The sequence below is a fragment of the Carcharhinus amblyrhynchos genome, chromosome 26 (genome assembly GCF_965287045.1).
Source record: "Carcharhinus amblyrhynchos chromosome 26, sCarAmb.v2.hapA, whole genome shotgun sequence".
In the NCBI taxonomy this organism is placed as follows: Eukaryota; Metazoa; Chordata; class Chondrichthyes; order Carcharhiniformes; family Carcharhinidae; genus Carcharhinus; species Carcharhinus amblyrhynchos.
In genome coordinates, this window is record NC_137349.1 from 41,953,541 (window position 1) to 41,976,828 (window position 23,288).

Below are 23,288 nucleotides of genomic sequence, written 5' to 3' on the forward strand. Positions count from 1 at the left end.
TAAAAGGCATTTTGGACAGATACATAGATAGGAAAGGTTTATGGGCCAAATACACACAATTGGGGTTAGCTTAAATAAGCAGTTTGGTCAGTGTAGATCAGTTTGCGCCAAAGAGCTGTCTCCGTGCTGTAGATTGTACGATTGTAATGAATTAGCCAGATCTTATATCCGATTGCTGGATAGTTTCAGCACAAGAATCCAAAGGAATGAGAACTTATTAAAGCTTGTGTTGCTGCGGCGTGGCTGTCCAGGGTGATCAAAATCAGCTTCTTCAGTTTGGGAAACATTGTGTTCAACCTCTTTGGAATGCAGTTTATATAATCTTAAATCTGTGGCAATATTTGATTCTATCACGCAGCCATCTATTATTCTCATTCCAGGTTTCTAACCTCATTAGGCCGTGGCTATTTAAGGCTGAGATGGGGAGAAATTTCTTCCCTCGGGGGTTGTGAAATTCTCTATCCCAGGGAGCTGTGGCTGTTCCGTTATTCAGTCAGGGTCAGAGAGTTTCAGCTAGTAGAGGGAACATAGGAACACAGAACATTACAGCACAGTACAGGCCCTTGGGTCCTCAATGTTGTGCCCAGCTACGTCCAAACCCAAGATCAAGCTGTCCCACTCCCTATCATTCTGGTGTGCTCCATGTGCCTATAAATGAAGGCAATAGTGAGAAGAGGATAGAACATCAACGCTGATTTTACTGAGTGGCAAAGAACAAAAACAGCCCGGGAAACAGACCCAACGAGCCCACGCCGCCATTCTAACACTACCAGTAGCCCCCCCTCCACCCATGACCCTTATCTATTGTTTTATGGAGGGAAAACATTGAGGGAAAACTAATTTAGGGACAATTTATTACTTCCAATCAGCCTAATAGCACATCTTTGGGGTGTGGGAGGAAACCGGAGCACCCGGAGAAAACCCACGCAAGCACGGGGAGAATGCGCAAACTCACACAGACACCGGCCCAAATCCATGTGTCTGCACAGCAATCAGTGATAGTCACTGAGCTGTCGTCTTGCCCAGTATCTGGTCCAGTTTAGGCGCACACTAACGACATGAAGCACTAGGCCAATCTCGAACAACCAAGAGCAGCCCCAGTACGACCCATCGCGTGTATGCCCCTTGTTGGACACGAGGCGGACCGACTTAAAACCTGTGAATGTGTGACAAAATTTGCCACGACTTTCAAATATCTAATTGTTGCGTGATTTTGTAAATGTGACGGGGCGTGGGAAAGTCACTTATTGTATTCAATATAAAGTACAACGCGGTAAATCAAATTCCCGCAGTGCGAGGGAGAGTTATTGATGGCACCACGGATATGATTTTGTTTTCACACAGAAACAATCCCTATTCAATAAACTACCTTTTCCCCAACAGAAAACTGGTGGTTACCAGAAACAGAGTTAACAGCGGTCTCCGCCCCAGTAGAACGCTAGCCCTTATGCCTGTCCCTTTAAACGATGGTCTTAAAGAGGGTATAGCAGAGTGGGGCTAGGGGAAGGAGAAAACAGGAGCCTGTCTACATTTCAGGCCAAATTATAACTTTGGTGAAGAATCAGACAGGAGAAGGTGGAGGTGGATGTATTTCCCTTATCATCCCCCCCACAATGTGCGAGAGACCAGGAGTTTTTAACTGACAGGAGACCCTCTGCTCAGAAGAGCAACTGGTAGCAAACAGCAGTTGTTTGGTTTGCAGCATTTGGATAAACCGGGTAGGGGATTTTAGGAGAGGCAGGGACCACAAGGAAAGTCAAGTAAAGTTATTGATCTGATTGGGTCTCTCAGACCTGGCTTCTTGTACCGACTGGGGGGGCCTGTCTCTTTAAGACAGACAATGTGAGTGGAGGGAGAGTTAAGCACTGGTTAAAAAGATGTGTTTTGTCTCCAGCCAGGCTGAAGATAATATAAACCTCTTTATCCTGAGCTTGGCTCTCTCTCCACTCACATTGTCTGTACCTTTAAGACGAGATTTCCTGTAATCTGATTAGCTGTAATAAAGCTCAGGGGGAGGGAGTGGGCTGCTCTGTGTGTGTGTGTGTGTGTGTGTGTGTGTGTGTGTGTGTGTGTGTGTGTGTGTGTGTGTGTGTGTGTGTGTGTGTGTGTGTGTGTGTGTGTGTGTGTGTGTGTGTGTGTGTGTGTAGGTGGGGGAAGGTCAGGCTGCTGGGGAGGATGGGCTACTGGGGGCTGCTCCAGGTCAGCCTGGGGTTGCAAACCCTGTAAAAAGTCTGACAACACCAGGTTTTAGTCCAACCTATTTATTTGATAATATACTCACAAGCTTTCGGGTTAGCCCCTTCGTCAGGTGAATGGAGAGTTCTGGCCTCAGACAGAGCATATAAAGCACAGACAGTTTAGAGATTACTGATTAGAATGCGAATCCTTACACCTAACCTGCTGTTCAAGACCTGAAGTGGCTGACAATGTGAGTGGAAGGAGCACTGATCACAGGTTACAGAGATGTGTATTGTCTCCAGACAGTACAGTAAGTGAGGTTTTGCAAACCCAGGCAAGTCACGGGGGTTACAGATAGTGCGACATGAACCCAAGATCCCGGTTGAGACCGTCCTCATGTGTGCGGAACTTGGCTCAACAGGGATCTTGGGTTCATGTCGCACTATCTGTAACCCCCGTGACTTGCCTGGGTTTGCAAAACCTCACTTACTGTACTGTCTGGAGACAATACACATCTCTTTAACCTGTGATCAGTGCTCCTTCCACTCACATTGTCAGCCACTTCAGGTCTTGAACAGCAGGTTAGGTGTAAAGATTCGCATTCTAATCAGTAATCTCTAAACTGTCTGTGCTTTATATGCTCTGTCTGAGGCCAAAACTCTCCATTCACCTGACGAAGGGGCTAACCCGAAAGCTTGTGAGTATATTATCAAATAAATAGGTTGGACTAAAACCTGGTGTTGTCAGACTTTTTACTGTGTTTACGCCAGTCCAACGCCGGCATACCCACATCATGACTACTATCGACGTTGCAAACCCTGGCAGAGTTTCTCTTTATCAATAAAGATCTCTGTTCATTCAAGAACCTGAGATCCGTGGGATTCTATTCCTCATTCCTGAGATTATCCCAGGCTGTGAAACCACCCCGGCTCAATCCCCACACAGCCATTGGTTAGAGTAACGCTCCGCCCTTTATAACATCATCAGAGCCTGATCTGCATATTTAAAGGTGTATCGCACCTTGTCCCTCCTGTCCGCAGAGTGCCAGTGTACAGCTCTCCCAGGCAATTCTAAATGGAAACGATGGACAGAATCTTCTGCGTTCACTGGAAGCGGTTTTGCAGAGGGAAGGAGGTGTAATTCAGCAAGAGGGTGGCGTATGTGAACCCCACCACCTCCCGCACTTCACCAGAGTGCAAAGACAACTTTCCCACTCTGACACCAATGCAGGCCCTTTAAAAGAACAATTAGAGCTGGGCCAAGAGGTGGCAGATGGAGTTTAATGCAGAAAAGTGAGAGGTGATTCACTTTGGTAAGAGTAACAGGGGTACAGAATATAGGGCTAATGGAAGGACTCTTAGTAGTGTTGACGAGCAGAGAGATGTCGGTGTGCATGTGCATAGATCCCTGAAAGTTGGCACCCAGGTTGATAAGGTTGTTAAGAAGGCGTACGGTGTGTTAGCTTTTATTGGTAGAGGGATTGAATTTCGGAGCCGTGAGGTCATGTTACAACTGTACAAAACTCTGGTGCAGCCGCACTTGGAGTATTGCGTACAGTTCTGGTCGCCGCATTATAAGAAAGATGTGGAGGCATTGGAAAGGGTGCAGAGGAGGTTCACCAGGATGTTGCCTGGTATGGTGGGAAGGTTTTATGAGGAAAGGCTGAGGGACTTGAGGTTATTTTCATTGGAGAGAAGAAAGTTACGAGGTGACCTAATTGAGGCATACAAGATGATCAGAGGGTTAGATAGGGTGGACAGTGAAAGCCTTTTTCCTCGGATGGTGATGGCTAACACGAGGGGCCATAGCTTTAAATTAAGGGGTGGTAATTATAGGACGGATGTCAGAGGTAGGTTCTTTATTCAGAGGGTAGTAAGGGTGTGGAATGCCCTGCCTGCAGCAGTTGTGGACTCGCCAACTTTAGGGGTGTTCAAATGGTCAGTGGATAGGCATATGGATAACATTGGAATAGTTTAGGTTAGAGGGTCATTAGATTGGTTCCACTGGTCGGCACAACATCGAGGGCTGAAGGGCCTGTACTGCGCTGGAATGTTCTATGTTCTATCACAACAGGAACAACCCAGTCTGTCACCGTCCATTGGTCAGAGACACTCTGGGCCTGGATGAAGGACTGGTCATTAGGAAGGGTGCTGAGAGCTGTCCCCCACTCCACCACCCTTGTTTTTGACCTCTCTGCCCCCATCTCCCAACAAGCCCTATCTACAATTCCCCTCCCCTCCCCTGCCCCACTGACCTGTGACCTGGGCCATTCCACAATCCTGGGTTCCAGAGCCTATCCCTCAGGAAGCAGACATGGCCTCCACAGAGCACGAGCTGCTGGCCTCTGATTGGCTGAGAGTTAGCACCGCCTGATGGTTTGGGGTTTGATGGACCTTCCTAAAAAGCAGCAGCGAGGCTCTCCATCGCGCAGTGAAACCTCAACACCGCAATAATATTCCACCCAATGAGCCTCTTGCGCAGAGTGTTGAGGGTCAGTACCACAGAGCATTGAGGGTCAGTACCACAGAGTGTTGAGGGTCAGTACCACAGAGTGTTGAGGGTCAGTACCACAGAGCATCGAGGGTCAGTACCACAGAGCATCGAGGGTCAGTACCACAGAGTGTTGAGGGTCAGTACCACAGAGTGTTGAGGGTCAGTACCACAGAGTGTCGAGGGTCAGTACCACAGAGCATCGAGGGTCAGTACCACAGAGTGTTGAGGGTCAGTACCACAGAGTGTTGAGGGTCAGTACCACAGAGCATCGAGGGTCAGTACCACAGAGTGTCGAGGGTCAGTACCACAGAGCATCGAGGGTCAGTACCACAGAGTGTTGAGGGTCAGTACCACAGAGCGTTGAGGGTCAGTACCACAGAGCGTCGAGGGTCAGTATCACAGAGTGTCGAGGGTCAGTACCACAGAGTGTCGAGGGTCAGTACCACAGAGTGTCGAGGGTCAGTACCACAGAGTGTCGAGGGTCAGTACCACAGAGTGTCGAGGGTCAGTACCACAGAGTGTCGAGGGTCAGTATCACAGAGTGTCGAGGGTCAGTATCACAGAGTGTCGAGGGTCAGTACCACAGAGTGTCGAGGGTCAGCACCACAGAGTGTCGAGGGTCAGTACCACAGAGTGTCGAGGGTCAGTACCACAGAGTGTCGAGGGTCAGTACCACAGAGTGTCGAGGGTCAGTACCACAGAGTGTCGAGGGTCAGTACCACAGAGTGTCGAGGGTCAGTATCACAGAGCGTCGAGGGTCAGTATCACAGAGCGTCGAGGGTCAGTATCACAGAGCGTCGAGGGTCAGTACCACAGAGCGTCGAGGGTCAGTATCACAGAGCGTCGAGGGTCAGTACCACAGAGTGTCGAGGGTCAGTACCACAGAGTGTCGAGGGTCAGTACCACAGAGCGTCGAGGGTCAGTACCACAGAGCGTCGAGGGTCAGTACCACAGAGCGTCGAGGGTCAGTACCACAGAGCGTCGAGGGTCAGTACCACAGAGCGTCGAGGGTCAGTACCACAGAGCGTCGAGGGTCAGTATCACAGAGTGTTGAGGGTCAGTACCACAGAGTGTTCCCCCTCTCTATACTGGAACTAACGCAGAGACATCCCTCTCCTGATGTTCTGTAACTGATCTCAGGAACAGGTGCCGTGTAACTGAAAATCCCACTTCAAACATTCCTTGAAACCTTCGGGACGCTGCCTCTATAGGGTGGTACGGTGGCACAGTGGTTGGCACTGCTGCCTCACAGTGCCAGGGAGCTGGGTTCAGTTCCGGCCTCGGGTCACCGTCTGCGTGGAGTGTACACATTCTCCCCGTGTCTGCGTGGGTTTCCTCTGGGTGCTCTGGTTTCCTCCCACAGTCCAAAGGTGTGTGGGTTAGGTGGATCGGCCATGATAAATTGCCCCTTAGTGTCAGGGGGATTAGCAGGGTAAACGCATGGTTGCGGGGATAGGGTCTGGGTGGGATTGTTGTTGGTGCAGGTTTGATGGGCCAAATGGCCTCCTTCTGTACTATGATTCTCCCACTCACTGTCCCTCCCCCCTTGCTACCCCCCCCAATCACCCTCCCCCCTTGCCACCCTCCCCCCAATCACCCTTCTCCCCTTGCCACCCTCCCCCCAATCACCCTCCCCCCTTGCCACCCTCCCCCCAATCACCCTTCTCCCCTTGCCACCCTCCCCCCCAATCACCCTTCCCCCCTTGCCACCCTCCCCCCCAATCACCCTTCTCCCCATCTCTCCGTCCTCCGTCCTCATCTCTTCCACCAACTCTTCTCCTCGTCACGTTCCTCCCTCCAATTTTTCCTTTCTCCTGCCTTTTCTCCACCCCATCTCCCCCACCTTCCCATTTCTTCCTCTTCCCCCCCCATCCCCCACTCCCCTCCATTCCTTTCCCTCTTCCTCCGAGTTTTTCCCTACCTGGCGCCTGGCACCAGAGCTGACATTCCTCCTCGATGGACTGAGTGTTGGTGCTGCACTGCTCCAGGTTGTGTTTGATGCACAGAGAGCCTGAACATTGCTGGATAAACACAAACGAGGGATTGAGTGGAGGATGTGGAAGAAATGAGTGTGAAGAAGGTACAAACATTGCAACAGGTCAAATGTTAGCAGAACTTATCCATCATTAACCTTTCAGCAAGTTTCTTTTGTTAATAGCCATTGAGATTCAGGGCTCCTGAATTCATATCTCCTCGGAGGACTCAGATCTTGCTCTGAAAAGCCTTGGGATGTTTCATTAGGGGAATAGGCGTTCTAGAAATACAAGTTGTTGTTGTAAATCATTGACATATTCCAGGAATGACCGAGCGTGAACCCTGCACAGCCACATTGCAAACTGTCTTTTCCTAGTTGATGGGGCGTTGAAGAGGTTGCCGCAGTACAACTCCAAGAACACTTAAGATGTTCGGCACCAACCAGGACTAAGAAGCCCCACTTGATTGTTACTCCCTCCCACAAATATCCACCCCCTCCAGCACCGATGCTCAGTAGCATCCGTGTGTGCCACCTACAAGATGCACTGCGGTAACTCACCAAGGCTTCTTAGGCAGCACCTTCCAAACCCTCAACCATCAATAGACAAAGGCAGCAGATACCTGGGATCGCCGCCTGGGAGATTCTCCTCCAAGTCCCTCAACATTCATAGAAACCAGAGAAAATTTACAGCTCAGAAATAGGCCTTTTGTCCCTCCTTGTCTGTGCCAAACCATTTCCTGCCTAGTCCCACTGACCTGCACTTGGACCATATCCCTCCACACCCCTCTCATCCATGAACCCGTCCAAGCTTTTCTTAAATGTTAAAAGTGACCCCGCATTTACCACTTTATCTCATTCCACACTCCCACCACTCTCTGTGTGAAGAATCCCCCCCTAATATTCCCTTTAAACTTTTCTCCTTTCACCCTTTAACCCATGCCCTCTGGTATTTTTCTCCTCTAGCCTCAGTGGAAAATGCCTGCTTGCATTCACTCTATCTATACCCATCAAAATCTTATACACCTCTATCAAATCTCCCCTCATTCTCCAGGGAATAAAGTCCTAACCTATTCAATCTCTCTCTGTAACTCAGCTTCTCAAGTCCCGGCAACATCCTTGTGAGCCTTATTGAAACATATAAGATGATTAGAGGTTTAGATAGGGTGGATAGTGATAGCCTTTTTCCTCGGATGGAGAAAGCTAGCACGAGGGGGCATGGCTTTAAATTAAGGGGGGGTAGTTATAGGACGGATGTCAGGGGTAGGTTCTTTACCCAGAGGGTGGTGAGGGATTGGAATGCCCTGCCTGCTGCAGTTGTAAATGCGCCTAGTTTGGGGGCGTTTAAGAGATCCGTGGATAGGTTTATGGACGAAAAGGGTTTGGTTTAGATTAGTGGGTCATTGTTTTTTAACTGGTCGGTGAAACATCGTGGGCCGAAGGGCCTGTTCTGCACTGTAATGTTCTATGTTCTATGTTCTCTGCACTCTTCCAACCTTATTTACATCCTCCCTGTAACTAGGTGACCAAAACTGTACACAATACTCTAAATTCAGCCTCACCAATGCCTTATATAACCTTGATGTGGATGTGCCGGCGTTGGACTGGGGTAAACACAGTAAAAAGTCTGACAACACCACGTTTACTATCAAATAAATTGGTTGGACTAAAACCTGGTGTTGTCAGACTTTTTATTATATAACCTTACCATAACACTCCGACTTTTATACATCCTGACTTTTTAAATTTTTATTTATTCAGGGGTTGTGTGTGTCACTAGTTGGCTAGCGTTTCTCACTAGTTGGCTTTGAACTGAATGGTCCGCTGGGCCATTTCAGAGGTTAGTTGAGAGTCAACCACATTGCTGTGGCTTTGGAGTCACATGTAGGCCAGACCAGGTAAGGATGGCAGATAAGTGCCAGGCCCAGATGAAATATTTCTCCAGATGTTAACAGAATTGTCCCTAAATTATTCTCCCCTTAATCTGGTTTCCAATGGGAGTAGAACATAGAACATAGAACATAGAACAGTTGTGTACAGTTGCAACATGACGCTGCGACTCCTAAATTCAATCCCCCTACCAATAAACGCCAAGACACCGTATGCCTTCTTAACCACCCTATCTACTTGATTCCCAACTTTCGGGGATCTATGTACACATACACCTAGATCCCTCTGCTCCTCCACTCTATTCAGAGTCCTCCCGTTAGCCCTATACTCGACACATCTGTTATTCCTACCAAAGTGAATTACCTCACATTTCTCTGCATTAAACTCCATCCGCCACCTCTCGGCCCAGCTCTGCAACCTGTCTAAGTCTCCCTGCAAACTATGACACCCTTCCTCACTATCTACCACACCTCCGACCTTGGTGTCATCAGCAAATTTACTAATCCACCCAACTATACCCTCATCCAGATCATTTATAAAAATTACAAACAGCAGTGGCCCCAACACAGATCCCTGAGGCACACCACTCGTAACCGAACTCCATGACGAATATTTACCATCAACCACCACCCTCTGTCTCCTATCTGCTAACCAATTCCTGATCCAATTCCCTAGATAATAGATAATAATAATAATAATAATAATAATAATAGATAGTGCCATAAGCATAGACACTGGCCAAGGGAGGAGGAGGAAAAGTGCATTGTTAAGATGGCGGCTCGTTGGGCCGAAGGGCCTGTTTCCCGTGCTGGGTTGTTCTTTGTTCAGGAGCAGAAGAGGAAATAGTGGAGGCTCTGGCCATCATTCTCAATCCTCTCCGAGTATGGGACTGGAGATCTGTGAATGGTTAACAAGGAGGAAGGGGCAGATGGAGGAATTACAGAGTAGTCAGCCTGATCTCTCCGATGGGAATGTTTCTGGGAGCACAGTCCCAGTTATCATTTACAACAGCGCAGATTAATCAAACACGGGATTCATACAGCACAATAACCCAGTTAACTCCTTAAAGAGTGAAGATATGACCTTCCCTCAATGGCTCCCACTCATGTGACACCCATCCCCCCCTCACTCCCTGCGGCCTGGCTACACCGATGGGCGGGCGGTAGTTCTTTGGGGCAGGATTTTTCCACGGGGTCCTCGTTCCCAGTGAAGACCTCCCTGTGAACTGATTAGTTGGCTCAATCTCAGTCCATGTGACCTCCTTTGGCCTTCCCCAAAGGAGGTCACACGGACTCTCGCCAGCTCTCTCACTGACTGCCACATGTGAAATGTGAGGTGATGCATTTAGGGAGGGTCAAACAGTTATAGAGAACTCATGATAAATGGGAACATGCAAAGAAGGGTAAATGAAGTGTGAGAACTTGGTGTACAAGTGCACACATCCCCAAAGGCAGCAGTTCAAGTAGACAAGCTTGTATAGAAGGCACGTGGGGTTCTCTCCTTCACTGGCAGAGGTATAGAGTACAAAATTAGGGATATAATGATGAAACTGTATTAAGAAACTGGTGAGGCCACAACTGGGATTTTGTACGCATTTCTGGACCAAAAGGATGTGATCGTACTGGAGAGTGTGCGGAGATTTGCTAGAATGTTGCCAGGGCTGGAGAATTGTAGCTTTTTGGAGAGGTTGTGTTGTTTTCCTTAAAACAGAGAAGGCTGAGGGGTGACATGATTGAGATATACAAAATTGAGAGTTAGAGAGAAAGTAGACAGGTGAAACCTGTTTCCCATGGCAGTGTTCAAAAACCAGGGTTCATAGATTCAAGCTTAGTGGCAGAAGAGTTAGAGGGAAACAAAAAACAGCCCGGGAAACAGGCCCTTCGGCCCAATGAGCCCGCGCCGCCATTTTAACTTTACCAGTCCCCCCTCCACCCATGACCCTTATCTAACGAGGAACACGAGGAGAAACATTTTACGCAGAGGATGGTGGCTGTCTGGAATTTGCAGCCTAAATTGGTGGGACTTTAAAAAGTGCCTGGATTTGCATCTTAAGTGCTGTGGGCTGCAGGGTAATGGATGATTTGGAGGAAGATGGGATTAGAAAGGGCATCTGGGAGTCTTTGGGCCGGAATGGACAAGATGGGCAGAATGGCCCCCTGTGCTGTATTATTGCTATGGTTCTGTGAGTAAAACTGAGGACTCTGCAGCATAAAATGTCTCATTCCATTTAAACTTTGGATGGTATTATCGATCGAAATGATCGGTGATCTGGAAGCTTGCTGAATGGGGCAAACGGGGATTTACCAAAACGATCCTGCCTGGCATCGCCTCAAGTGTGGGCACCAAGTGGCATCTCCATCCCATTGCCTCAGCCGCACTCCTCCAGCAGGGAGTCTGATTTGCCCCATCACCCATTGGTTCAATAAACTTCCTTTTAACATCTTCCAGATGCTGGGAATTTTCTCCGACACTCTCCCACCCTGATAGCCAAATTCTGGGAAGTCCAGCAGATTTCCAAGGAGCTGGCGGGGGGAGCCAGGGGCTTTCCAAGAGCATTCCCAGCACATAGTTCCAGTCACCTCCTGACCTCCTCCAATTCCCAAATCACTTTCTTTAATCCGCTTCCCTCAAACATTCCAACTTGGAACGCTGGGCGGAGGGTGGAAGGATTGTTGCTGTTTTGAATAGCCTTGTGCTGGTTAACTAGCGTAGGCTGCAGTTTAATATTGTAGACCCTGTGTTAGCAGAATATATGACAATTCAGAATTAAAATTCAAACTTAATACCAAGCGTTAATGCTTATTAGAAATATATCACTGCTCCTTCACCGTCACTGGGTCAACATCCTGGAACTCCCTTCCTAACAGCACTGTGGGTGCACCTACATCACAGGGACTGCAGCAATTCAAGAAGGCAGCTCACCACCACCTTCTCAAGGATAACTAGGGATGGGCAATAAATACTGACCCAGCCGGTGACCCCCTCCAAGATCGTAAAGAGAATTAATTGATATTTTTCTGTGTTGGCTGCAGTGAATCTGCCATTGTCCGTCTGTTTCTATCTATCATCTTCATTTGATTTGATCTATTTTTGTCACATGTACTGGAATACAGTATTGTTTCTTGTGCATTACACAGACAAAGCATACTTTTCACAGAGTACTTTGGGGAGAAGGAAAGGAGAGGGTGCAGAATGTAACGTTACAGTCATAGCTAGGGTGTAGAGAAAGATCAACTTAATGCGAGGTAGGTCCATTCAGAAGTCTGACAGCAGCAGGGCAGAAGCTGTTCTTGAGTCGGTCGGTACGTGACCTCAGACTTTTGTATCTTTTTCCCGAAGAAAGAAGGTGAAAGAAGGTGCCTGGGTTCCTTGGTTATGTTGGCTGTTTTTCTGAGGCTGTGGGAAGTGTGGACAGAGTCAATGGACGGGAGTGATGGATTGGCCTTTTGTAGTTTCTTGCGGTCTTGGACAGAGCAGGAGCCCATACCAAGCTGTGATACAACCAGAAAGAATGCTTTCTATGGCGTATCTGTTGGTGAGAGTCATAGCGGACATGCCAAATTTCCTTATCCTCCTGAGAAAGGAGAGGCATCGGAGCAAGGGGATTTATTGGAGAGTGGAATGCTCCAGGAATATGACCAATCACCAATGGAAGAACAGTGCATATCTCCAACTGTTCAGGAAGGAGTTCAGAGACTCGTATCACACCCTGAGTGACAGGTCACAGGGGATAGTATCCAGTCACTAATGGCCTCCTTGTTGCAGTTGAGGAAATGACAGCTATTTCCACGTCCCTGGGAGTGTTCCACAGGAACCCCGAGGGAGTCACCATTTGGCCATTCAATAGTTTGGCAACTGTGTTCCAAATCATGACGAGGTTTAAGGAAGTTAAGTGGGAGAAATTGTTTCCAGTCGAAGGCCAAAAAATGCTAGGAAAAATTGGGACAACTTTTTACGCAGTGAGTTGTTGCGATCTGCAATGTCTGAAGGAATGACGGAAACAGGATCGCTCAGGAGCGGGAGAAGTGCTTGGTGACGTGTGGTGGTGGAATGTGAGCAATTCTGTCAGAGGTCTGGCAGAGATACGAGGTTATGCTGTTCTATAATTCTACAGGAGTGATCATCAGAGACAACCTTTCCTTCGCACATGTACAAATTGAATGCAAGGTGAAAGGAGGTTGTTAGTAACAGAGAGCATGGACCCTCACTGTGCTGTTGGCTACTCCAGTGAATATAAACTGCAAATGAAGCAAGATTTATTACTTACCCCGTTCAGGCACAGGCGCGTCCCCTGGTTACAGAGGGTGTAATTTGCTTTGGGAAGGGAGTCGGGACAAGTCGTGGCTAATCCATTACAGTGACTCTCAAAGGCACACTCTGTCTCAATTCTGCATCGCTGGCCTGGAGACACCAGCTCACACCGGGAATTACAGCAGGGTCCCTGAGTCGGACTGGGGAAACAATACAAAACACACAACTCAGTGGGATCGCACTGTTCGGTTCCAGTAGGTATGTGAATATTACACTGTTGATGGCTCAGAGCACACAGGGAGTGTTAACCGTGGATCAGTGGCCAATACACTTTCCAATCAGTCAGAGGGTCGACACAACAAGTCCCAGTCTCAACACTGATCCAGGAAGAGGTTTCAGTGCAGTACTGAGGGAGGGCTGCACTGTCAGAGGTGCTGTTTCTCAGATATTGAAGCAAGTCCACCCTGTCTTCCCAGGTTGCTGCTGAGCTCCCAGCTGTGAGGACAGATGTGGTCATCAGCAGGACTTCTCTAACAGGTTGAAGAAACCAATGTAGAAAGGTAAAGCCTGTACAAAGTGCTGATGGTGGGGGATCATCTGTGCTGAGACTATTTGCAGGTCTGTGTTGGAGTTTCCAAAACTACATTTCATATTATACAGGTCAGCTCTTTGGCCTGTCAGAGTCTGCACTGATAAAGCTGCACTGAATTTACATCAATCCACTTTCCAACACTTGGTCATCCTCTTCAATGTTACAACATTTCAGGTGTTTTTTTGCTGCTGTGAGATTTCCTGCCTCTATCACCCATGGTGACAAACTCCTGCCCACAGTTGGTGCTGAGAGTTTCCCACTTGTCCTGATTCATAGAAGAATGTCCTCATAGAAATCCTACAGTACAGAAAGAGGCCATTCAGCCCACCTGCACTGACCACAATCCCACCCAGGCCCTACCCCCATATCCCTACATGTTTACCCGCTAACCTACGCATCTCAGGACACTGAGGGCAAACCTTAGCACAGCCAATCAACCTAACCCACACATCTTTGGACTGTGGGACGAAACCGGAGCACCCGGAGGAAACCCACGCAGACACGAGGAGAATGTGCAAACTCCACACAGACAGTGACCCGAGCCGGGAATCGAACCCAGGACCCTGGAGCTGTGAAGCAGCAGTGCTAACCCACTGTGCTACCGTGCCGCCCTATTGAAGGTGCTCATGTCTCCTTGTACAGAATCCTTGATGTGGAGCTGCCTGGGTACCCAGCCGACCTCCGAACACAGGCGATATCTCTGTACCCTTAGGGTTGCAGCCAATCCCATCCTGAGCACGTGCTCCAGCCAATGAAGCTCCCTCAGGCAGATGTGGGAGTTCCCTCAGCGCGATTCAGATACAAGAGAAAGACTAGACTCCTCCTAGACTCAGTATCACAAAGAGACAATCAGGTTCTCAACACATTCTTCATGCTGTGACCCCCCTGTGTGCAAACTGATGACCAGATTTCCAACATTACTCCAGGGACTATATTTCAGGACAGGCACTTATTTGGTCATAAAGCATGTGGGATATCCTGAGCACAAACGCAAGTCCTTCCTATCTCTTCACAAGTGGCAGGCTCCTCTCACTGTTTAATGTAATAACAGTTTTCCTCCTGATCTCAAGCTCCCTGAACGAGTTCCCAACGCCGCGTGTGACAGTACGTGAATGCTGCACAGTTGGATAAAATGTTAGGATTTGGTGGTCGTAAAGATATATTTAAAAAATTGTAAAATGTGAAGAGGAGAAAGCGTTTCATGGTTCTGTTAAAAAAGATAGTTTTTTTTGTACTGAAGAAATGTAGATACATGCAGTACACAGACTGAAACATTATCTCGAAGAGCCAAACAACAGGGATGCCTTGGTAACAGGCTTCAGACATTTGAATCAAAATATATTTTGGGATTTTAACCCATCAGTTTAGACTCGGCATTTGAATAACAGCAGCCTATCAGATTTGAATTTGATGCTTTGGTAACCAATCTGATTGTGGGGATGTTGCCATGTCATCAGGGGTATAACAGCCCCCAGCTCCAGAGACACAGCCAGTAACTGTCTCTGCCACAACTCACACCACATTTATGGCTTAAAATAAAACCTCATCTTGACAATGAAGGCAGAAGAAATCAACAAAGAAGACAGAAGGTTCCAGAAGATAAAACCTGGTTGTATTTTGAGAGTAACTAATCATTCTATATTTTTTTAAATAAGTGTGAACTGTATTTATCTAAACAGCATTCCATTAGAATAATGTTTTATTTGGTTTTTTAATGAATTAGGAAACCTGTTCACTGTTGGTTAAATAAAATAAAGTGTTGCTTGTTGCTTTAGAGAGAGATTCTCTGGTAGTTATTTTGATTTAACCACCAGAAGTTGTTGAAGCACAGATATTATCCCTTCTCTCACACACTTTAACAGATTGTGAAGGGAGGTGTTTCTCTTTGAATAGCTAAGTGTTAATTTTCAGAGAGGTGATCACCGTCCCCTTTGTAACAGTGATGCTATCTCACAAAGACCATTCTGCGGAAACTTCACTGGGAACAGTTTCCCTCTCTTCAGGAAAATCAATTTTCACTCAAGATCTATAAGGCATAACGATAAGGTTGATGGTGGGAGATATAGGAGGGATGTCCGAGGTAGATTCTTCACTCAGAGAGTGGTTGGGGTGTGGAATGCACTGCCTGCTGTGATGGTGGAATCGGACACTTTAGGAACTTTCAAGCGGTTATTGGATAGGCACATGGAGCACACCAGAATGATAGGGAGTGGGATAGCTTGATCTTGGGTTTGGACATAGCTCGGCACAACATTGAGGGCCGAAGGGCCTGTACTGTGCTGTAATGTTTTGAAGTTTCGATGATCTCCTGGTAACAATGCTGCAGTGCCTGGTATCCTGGGTGGTGGGGGGGCATGGAGGAGGCAAAAGGTGAATTCACAACACACAAAACACCTTCCTTTCTAGAATTTCCTGTGAGTGTACAGGGAGCTGAATCCCTAAGTTTCCTGGTTGTAATTCCTAGAATCGAGGCAGACCCCGTGAATACCCTGATTCCTGACCTGTCTGGGAGTTTGCTGTGGTCTTGTTCAGGTGGTGAAGCCCTGATCCTCCCCAAGGTCACAGAGATGGGGGGGGTGGGGGTGGGGGGAGAGGGGGAGGGAGGGGAGGGGGGGCTGAATTCCTTCTCCGGGGATTCCCCAGACCCAGATTCTGGCAGGGATCCAGTGAGGTTGCAGGTCCGTGAAGCACACAAGAAAAAAACCATTTAATTAAATAAAGTGATGTTAACATTGGATTATTAGTTGGACAGACATAAAGAGATATATCAGAATTTTGCCGTGAGGTATTGTGAGATTAGGCAGGTTCACGGGCTCCCAGACCATCAGTATTTTCGGTGGGTTAAAGGGATCAGGTTAGTGCGTTCGCTGAACTCCCCACATTGAACTCCCCGATATCAACACCAGCTTTTAGATGTACACCACACTGCTGATCATTGGCCAGCTGGTATGGCTGGGGTAGGGTGCAGTGGGGAGAGGGAGGGGAGTGGGGAAGGGTGGGGGGTGCAGGTGGACCAGGGGACCTCCTTGTTGGCCTGTTTCTGGGCCTGGTCAAGCGGCCAATGCCTCCAGTGGGCAGTTGAGGAGGTCTGATAACCCAATGATGGTTAGGTTCACGCGGAGGTGTCCTGGTGAGGGAGTTAGCATTCATAAGAACATAAGAACATAAGAAATAGGAGCAGGAGTAGGCCATCTAGCCCTTCGAGCCTGCCCCGCCATTCAATAAGATCATGGCTGATCTGTCGTGTCTCAGTTCCACATTCCCGCCCTCTCCCCATAACCCTTAATCCCCTTTCTTATCAAAAACCCATCAACCCGCGTCTTAAAAATATTTAGCGAGGCAGCCTCCACCACTTCAACGGGCAGAGAATTCCAGAGATTCACCACCCTTTGAGTGAAGAAGTTCCTCCTCAACTCCGTTCTAAACCGCCCCCCCCCCCCCCTTATCTTGAGGCTGTGCCCCCTAGTCCTACTGTCCTTTCTGAGCGGGAAGAGTGTCTCCACCTCTATCCTATCCATCCCATTCATCATCTTATACGTCTCAATGAGATCTCCCCTCATTCTTCTAAACTCTAACGAGTACAAGCCTAGTTTATTCAGCCTCTCCTCATAGCTCAACCCCCTCAACTCCGGTATCAGCCTAGTAAACCTCCTCTGCACTCCCTCCAAGGCCAAAATATCTTTGTGCAGGTGCGGCGCCCAAAACTGCACACAGTACTCCAGCTGCAGCCTCACCAATGCCCACTCGTACGCATGGGGCCTTGTGTGACCAGTGGGCACTAATGGGAGCTGGATGTATCATCAGATTCACGGAATCCCTACAGTCCATCTAGTCCGCACTGATTCTCGATAAAGTATCTTACCCAGTCCCTCTGCCCCACCCTATCTCTGTAAACTCACACATTTAGCATGGCCAATCCACCTAATCTACATACACATGCAATGTGAGAGGAAACTGGATCAAAGCCATTCAAACATGGGGAGAACATGCAAACTCCACACAGACAGTGACCTGAGGCCGGAATTGAACCCGGGTCCCTGGCGCTGAGTGGCAGTAGTGTGCCACCAATGCCACCGCATGTCTTCAGTGTTTGCAGTAACCCCATAGGCCTGGGCAGAGGAAGTGTGCCTGCTGAGCTTGACCACCTGAAGCAGACTCCAATCCTGCTACACGTGCCCTCAAAGGGAAAACAGAGAACAAACAACTGACGTGGGGTCTCTGCTGTGTGCAGGTGAACATGGCCAAGAGGCAATGATCCTGAGTGACACACAAACTGGTTTGGGTAAAGTGGCACATTTCAAGCTTCACTTGCACAGTGCCATGTTGTCCATTTCTAGTAGAGAAACACATAGACTAAGAACGTAAGAAATAGGAGCAGGAGTAGGCCATCTAGCCCTTCGAGCCTGCCCCGCCATTCAATAAGATCATGGCTGATCTGAAGTGGATCAGTTCCACTTACCCGCTTTCTCCCCATAACCCTTAATTCCCCTGTCTATCAAAAACCTATCTACCCGTGACTTAAAAATATTTAGCGAGGTAGCCTCCACCACTTCAACGGGCAGAGAATTCCAGAGATTCACCACCCTTTGAGTGAAGAAGTTCCTCCTCAACTCCGTTCTAAACTGCGCCCCCCTTATCTTGAGGCTGTGCCCCCTAGTCCTACTGTTCTTTCTAAGCAGGATGAATCTCTCTACCTCTACCCTATCCATCCCTTTCATTATCTTATACGTCTCTATAAGATCCCCCCTCAGCCTTCTAAACTCCAACAAGTACAGACCCAGTCTATTCAGTCTTTCCTCATAAGCTAACCGGCACAGAGCAACAGTTAGGCCACACTGGCACTTTCCTGGCTAACATCATACTGCCACATCTCTGCATCAAACACCCAAAGGGTTAACGTTCAGTGCACCTGGTGTGCTCGGAGTACTCAGATCATATTAAGCCTGGCACGATCTAGTACTCATTTTCTCACTGCCTAATCAAAGACACAAAGAACCACGTCTGGATTTTCAGTCAGCTTGTATCTAGAGGCAGATCCACCCTCGGGAGAGAGAGTCTCAGGAGGAGTTAGTGAGTGTAGGGTTGGCAGGACAATCCCAACCTCAGATAAATAACTCCCAGATCACCAGGTCCCTGAACGCTGCCCCTTAACCAATTCGAAAGAGTTTTTGCCCTATCAGCGTTTGCAGTGGTTTTGGTCAGGGCATTTCCTGTGTATATTATCAAACTTTAATTAATATTTCCTCGCCAATCAAGTGGATAGTTAAGTGTAATCATAGCGTCTGGGACTCCTCTCTAGTCTCCACCTAGTACAAAGGGTTAGAAATCTACCTTTGGATGTGGTGGCACAGTGGTTAGCACTGCAGCCTCACAGCACCAGGGGACATGGGTTCAATTCCAGCCTCGGGTCACTGCTTGTGTGGAGTCTGCAAGTTCTCCCCGTATCTGCGTGGGTTTCCTCCGAGTGCTCCGGTTTCCTCCCACAGTCTGATAATGTGCAGGTTAAGGGTCGACTGGCCATGTTAAATTGCTCCATAGTGTCAGGGGGGATTAGGAGGGTAAATATATGGGGTTATGGGGATAGGGCCTCGGTGGGATTGTTGCTGGTACAGACTCAAGGAGCCACAGAGCCTCCTTCTGCACTGTAGGGATTCTATGACGTGGCCAATCTCCATAAAAAATAAAATTCCTTTAGTGCTGATTGTCCCTTTGAGGACAGCACAGCAGATGAGGGTCACTTAGTCTGAGGGACAAATTGGGACTGATATGGATAATCAGCCCAGGGTGTGGAGCTCTCTATCTCAGGCAGAAGACATCTAAAAGGCCTTTAAGTTGACACGTAGGGACTGCAATGGGCCAGTGAGCCTGTTTTCCTTATGAATAAATCCCCTTTGTATTGCTGATAAAGTCTGTATTGTGCATTATTCACTGTTCTGTCCCTACATTGGACAGTCCAGTTTTAAGTTAGGAAGTATTTTGATGATACCTGTAGCCTCTGCCAGAGCAGACCCAGAGCTCTGCGAAGGCTTTCACGATAGAACCTCCTACCTGCATTTCTTTCCTGGCTTTAGCTTACAGGAAAGGTCCTTGGAATGGGAGCTGAGATCGTAGCAGCAAGGGTCAGTGCTATTGTATCCGACATCGCAGTCCTCTCCTTCCTCCACCAGCTGATTCCCACAGATAGGATGTGCACTGTCTGTAATAGAATGATGACAGAATGGTCATCGGGCAACCTCACCCATAAGAGCATAAGAAATAGGAGCAGGAGTCGGCCATCTAGCCCTTCGAGCCTGCCCCGCCATTCAATAAGATCATGGCTGATCTGAAGTGGATCAGTTCCATTTTCCCGCTTTCTCCCCTTAATCCCCTTGCCTACCAAAAACCTATCTACCCGTGACTTAAATATATTCAGCGAGGCAGCCTCCACCACTTCAACGGGCAGAGAATTCCAGAGATTCACCACCCTTTGAGTGAAGAAGTTCCTCCTCAACTCCGATCTAAACTGCCCCCCCTTTATCTTGAGGCTGTGCCCTCTAGTCCTGCTATCCTTTCTAAGCGGGAAGAATCTCTCTACCTCTACCCTATCCATCCCTTTCATTATCTTATACGTCTCTATAAGATCCCCTCTCATCCTTCTAAACTCCAATGAGTACAAACCCAGTCTATTCAATCTCTCTTCATAGTCCAACCCCCTCATCTCCGGTATCAGCCTAGTGAACCTCCTCTGCACCCCCTCCAAAGCCACCCCCTTCAACACACTGGGTAACTCACTACACCCACACCTCACCCTGAAGGCTCTCCCTCACCACCATCCCCCTCACTCTTACACACACTCCCCTCGCTGTTTCTCTCGCTCCCTCCCCATCAAACTCCCTCCTCTCCCTATATGGAGCACTGGGCGATTGACTGTCTGAATTAGAGCCATAGCAGAATCCCAACTTTCATTATTCTTTGATGGGATGTGAATGCAGCAGGCAAGGCCAGCCTTTCTAGAACATAGATCATAGAACATTCCAGCGCAGTACAGGCCCTTCGGCCCTCGATGTTGCGCCGACCAGTGGAACCAATCTAATGACCCTCTAACCTAAACTATTCCAATCTTATCCATATCCCTATCCACTGACCATTTGAACGCCTATTTTTCTTGCCTATTCTAACTGCTCTTGTCTCGCTGTATTGGTCAGGCTGCACTGCTGCTTCTATTCAGAGGTGTGATCCCACTACTGAACAGCACGGGGGCTTTGACCTGTTTCCAACCTGGGCCGGTTCACCCCTCCTTAGCACACCTGGTGCTCCCAGAGACTTGTTGGAACACCATGATTTTAGTGTGGACACCCGATCGGCACAGAGGACAACAGCCCAGAACTCCCGACCTCAAGCAATCCAACAGCCTCAGCCTCCCAGCAGATTAAAGGTGCGCGCCACAGCACCCGGCTCGAATTTCATAGAACCCTACAGGGCAGAAAGAGGCCCTTCAGCCCATTGAGTCTGTACTGGACACAATCCCACCCAGGTCCTACCCCCATATCCCTACATATTATACCCACTAATCCCTCTAACCTACACATCCCTGGACACTAAGGGGCAATTTCTTAGCACGGCCAATCAACCTAACCCGCACATCTTTGGACTGTGGGAGGAAACCGGAGAACCCGGAGGAAACCCACGCAGACACGAGGAGAATGTGCCAACTCCACACAGACAGTGACCCGAGCCGGGAATCGAACCCAGGACCCTGGAGCTGTGAAGCAGCAGTGCTAACCCACTGTGCTACCGTGCCACCTAATTGCTCTCGTACCTGGTTAGAACATGTCGGGGGCAGTAATAACTCAACCACGTTCAGGTGGGTTTGACAACAACCGATGATAGTTTCATGGTCACCATTACAGAGACTAGTTTTCAATTCCAGTTTATTAATTGAATTTAAATTCTGGATTTGACCCTGGAGCATTAGTTTGGGCCCCTGGGTAACTATTGCAGTGACATTACGTTACAATCTCTCCCAGAAACAGCAATAATTTGACCCAGTGAAATATGATACGATTACAAGTCTTTGGGGGAAATTTTGGGTGAGGTTTTCCGACGGAGCTCATTCACCGAGGGAGAGAGCCAGTGAACAGCTGTGGAAATTCAATCCTCGAATATCCTGGCCACAACAGCTATCAAGGAACAAAATATATTTACTAACAGTAACGGTGATATATCTATGGGGCAATGTAGATTCAATGTTTACAGTCATGCCTCCAGGATTGAACTGTTGGGACAAACCGAGACAAGTTGGAGCAAAGCCCCAGTTTGGCTCACGATTTGTCCGCCTGGATTGTGTGAGCCTTTCAGAAGACATTAAAGGGGGCCAGACCCCACTAACTCACTATCTCCTAAATGGAGGGAAAAAAACAGCAGGTTGTGAACATCAGAATCCGATGCTCCGTCAATAACACTGTCCTCTTACCCTGAAAACACAGGTCTTTTCTTGCCAGTAGGGTGCTGCTGATGTGCCGGATTGAACACGGAGACAGTCTGTCATTATTGTACTCATCCCCATTGGAGGCGTAGGAATACATCAGGAAGTTTCCACCGTTGCTCGCAGACTCTGAGGGGCTGCACTCCTCACTCTCATCATGCTTAACAAAACACAAGGTAATCAGCTGACTTTTCCAACCTGAAATGAGGAGGGGGAGGTGAGGGGGTAGGGGGAGGCGGGGAGATGGGGAGCAGGGAGGCAGGAGCGGGGAGGGGGAGTGGGGAAGGGGAGAGAAGGGGAAGGAGGAGGGAGAGGGTGGAGGACGGAGGGAGCAGGCGGGGAAGGGGGAGCGGGGAGGGAGAGGCTGAGGGTGATGGGTGGGGGGGGTGAGGGTGAGGGGTGGGGGGTTGCGGGTGAGGTGTGTGAGGGGGGTGAGTGGTGAGTGGTGAGGGGTGAGGTTGAGGGGTGGGAGGTGTGGGTGAGGGGTGGAGGGTGAGGAGTGGGGTGAGGTTGAGGGGTGGGAGGTGAGGGTGAGGGGTGGGGGGGTGAGGGTGAGGGGTGGAGGGCGAGGGGTGGGGATAGGTTGAGGGGTGGGGGGGTGAGGGGTGGGGGACGAGGGTGAGGGGTGGTGAGGGTAGGGCTGGGAGGGTGAGGGATGAGGATGAGGGGTGGTGCAGGTTGAGGGGTGGGAGGTGAGGGTGAGGGGTGGAGGGTGAGGGGTGGGGGTAGGTTGAGGGGTGGATGTGAGGGTGAGGGTGGGGGGTGGAGGGTGAGGGGTGGGGGTAGGTTGAGGGGTGGATGTGAGGGTGAGGGTGGGGGGTGAGGGATGGGGTTGAGGGGTGAGGGGTGGGGGTGAGGAGTTGAGGGTGAGGGTGGGGGTGTTGAGGGATGGGGGTGGGGGTGCGGGGGGGGTGAGGGGTATTTGTTTCTGTATCTTTTTCTCCTTTCAGGGTTGGTTTTTTACTCTACAGCAGGGGAAAGAAGTCGGCTGTTTGGTGAGAACCTGGTCAGTGGGTAAATTCTCCCTTTTGCCTAGGGATTAAAACACTGCATAATTTTGATGATATATACATAAATATAAAGCACAATGAATAGTTAAAAATTAGCTAATAATTAATTCAGACACATTAAGGAGAGAAGGGCGAGTGCTGCAGCACGTGGGAGCAAATTGTTGGGTTTGTAAACTGAACCAATCCCCAAATCCGGATAAACTACATGCTGCGGTCTTGAAAGAAGTAGCTGCTGAGATAATTGACGCACTGATGTTAATTTTCCAAAATTCCTTAGAATTGGGGAAGGTTCCATTAGATTGGGGGGTGACACTGTGGCACAATGCCTCGCAGCATCAGGGACATGGGTTCAACTCGCAGTTTGGGCCACCCTGTGGAGTTTGCATGTTCTCTCCGTGTTTGCATGTTCTCTCCGTGTTTGCATGTTCTCTCTGTGTT

General features: G+C 48.8%; 1 protein-coding gene across 1 annotated transcript in view; it reads right to left on the reverse strand.

Moving 5' to 3' along the window:
- Nucleotides 1-23,288, reverse strand: part of LOC145358526 (disintegrin and metalloproteinase domain-containing protein 10) — a 108,331-nt gene that overhangs the window by 13,583 nt on the left and 71,460 nt on the right. The window contains exons 10-13 of the mRNA XM_080212660.1: nucleotides 21,829-22,000; nucleotides 19,425-19,572; nucleotides 12,801-12,984; nucleotides 6,593-6,692 (exon numbers count right to left, since the gene is read on the reverse strand). Coding sequence (XP_080068786.1) covers nucleotides 6,593-6,692; nucleotides 12,801-12,984; nucleotides 19,425-19,572; nucleotides 21,829-22,000 — 604 coding nt within the window. The remainder of the gene's footprint in view (nucleotides 1-6,592; nucleotides 6,693-12,800; nucleotides 12,985-19,424; nucleotides 19,573-21,828; nucleotides 22,001-23,288) is intronic.